Source organism: Colobus angolensis, unplaced genomic scaffold, assembly GCF_000951035.1.
Source record: "Colobus angolensis palliatus isolate OR3802 unplaced genomic scaffold, Cang.pa_1.0 Scaffold83, whole genome shotgun sequence".
Classification (NCBI taxonomy): domain Eukaryota; kingdom Metazoa; phylum Chordata; class Mammalia; order Primates; family Cercopithecidae; genus Colobus; species Colobus angolensis.
The window spans coordinates 2168657-2170562 of NW_012122154.1; the positions used below are offsets into that span (position 1 = coordinate 2168657).

General features: G+C 51.5%; 1 protein-coding gene across 1 annotated transcript; it reads left to right on the forward strand.

The window, feature by feature from the left end:
- The first annotated feature begins 870 nt into the window (after window positions 1-870).
- On the forward strand, window positions 871-1631 carry LOC105503054 (keratin-associated protein 17-1). The gene has a single exon (XM_011929783.1). It carries the CDS (start codon window positions 910-912, stop codon window positions 1213-1215), a length of 306 nt encoding a protein of 101 aa, XP_011785173.1. The 5' UTR covers window positions 871-909; the 3' UTR covers window positions 1216-1631.
- The last annotated feature ends 275 nt before the right edge of the window (window positions 1632-1906 follow it).

The window sequence follows — 1906 nt, forward strand, 5'->3', positions numbered from 1 at the left end:
GATATTTACTGATCTCCTTCCTGCTTGCTTCCTTCTTTTCTTCTTTCCTTTCTTCCTCTCCTTCTCCTCTTCTTCCTCTTCCTGCATCTCTTCCTTTCCCCATCAAGGAAAGGCCTGGGGCTGGAGTGGTGGTGGGTAGAGGGTTCTGATTTCAGTTTCTTTGCACCTATTTAGAGAGAAGTGTGAGTATTCAGCTCACCATGTAGCCAAGACAGACCGTGTCTCACCAGCTTCTTGCAGCTTTACGATGAGTCTGTCTCCATTTCACAGGGCAGTTATTACTCATGATTGATGCTCACGGGCCAAGCCTAAATGGGTGGCACACTCCCCATACCACACACAGACACAAACATTTGTCTGGCTCACATGAGCCGGGATGAGGATGCCATTTCCACCTGGGAGAAGCCACGTGATCAGGCCTTCTCAGTAGCCTCCATTGGTGTCAGGGGGAACAGGGCATTTGGCTGTTGCTGGTCTGCCTTTCCAGGACTAGCATCCATGGAAGATGGGGTCCATCACCAACTTGGGAAGATGTGGGAGATAAGCACCTCATTCCAGAGCCAGAGGCTGTGGCAGCTTCCCCCTTCTATCTTCAACCTAGGCTAATGACAGCTGGCAGATGCTTGGCCATGATGACAGGTCTTTTCGAAGATGTATTTTTACCCTCTGGACAAACAGCAGTTGGCAGGAGTGGGGCGTTTTTATGAGTTGAGGTACTCAGGACTGGAAAATAAACAGCCAGTTAATGAGCCAGTCTTATGGAAACTTGCATAAATAATAACAAAGAAAACATCCTGTCCCTCGTGCCTGGGTGAGGGGATATAAAAGCTGCCGTCCAGCTGGCTGGCCACGGTCAGTCGTGGGGAACTCCGGCTGCGTTACTGACCTGCGAGCTGACAGGCCAGGACCATGGGATGCTGCCCGGGGGATTGCTTCACCTGCTGCACCCAGGAGCAAAACTGCTGTGAAGAGTGCTGCTGTCAGCCGGCCTGCTGTGGCTGCTGCGGCTCCTGCTGTGGCTGCGGGGGCTCTGGCTGCGGGGGTGGCTGCTGCGGATCATCCTGCTGTGGATCTGGCTGCGGGGGTGGCTGCGGAGGCTGCGGAGGCTGCGGGGGTGGCTGCTGCGGATCCAGTTGCTGTGGGTCCAGTTGCTGCGGCTCCGGGTGCTGTGGGCCTGTGTGCTGCCAGCCCACACCTGTATGCGACACAAAATGAAGACCTTTCCCTCCGCCACTGATGCAGTCCCACCGAAAGCCTCCATCTGCTCCAGGGCGACAGCCCCTCGTGTACAGAACCTTCCATGCCCCCAAGACAGTGTCTTGCCTTTCTCTGATTTGTAGAGGAGGGCTTGTTCTCCAACGCCTGCTCTGGTATTTCAAGGCACTGAGAACAGGAGCCATGCTCTGATGAAACATTAAAACTGGGTCACAACAAAGTGACCCCAAGCTCAAGGGTGAATCCCCAATACTTATCGATTCACGTGAAGTTCAATGTCTTGTACTATAAGACATCCTCTTCTTCAAGGTGTCTTTGGGACTGATCCTTCACCCTGGCTTTCTGCTGCTTCTGAGATGCAAAAAAAGTCTACCTGCTTTGTGATCCTCTTAATAAATTTGAGCATGCTGGCATAACCTAATTAGTTCTCTTGCCTCTTCCTTGATCTCCCTGCTGAGGACTGGGTTAGAAAAATTCACTCTGGCATCTGCTTAGGGTTTTTGAAATGTGGCTTTTGGATCACCTGCGTCGGAATTACCTGGGAGCTTGTTAAAACTGGAGATTCTGAGGCCCTCCCTAAGACATACAGAATCAGAATCCACCAAACCGTGGCCTGGGAATCTGTATTTTTAACAAGAACCTTAGATAATTCTTATGCACTGAAGTTTGAGAACCGTAGATCTAGATGGAA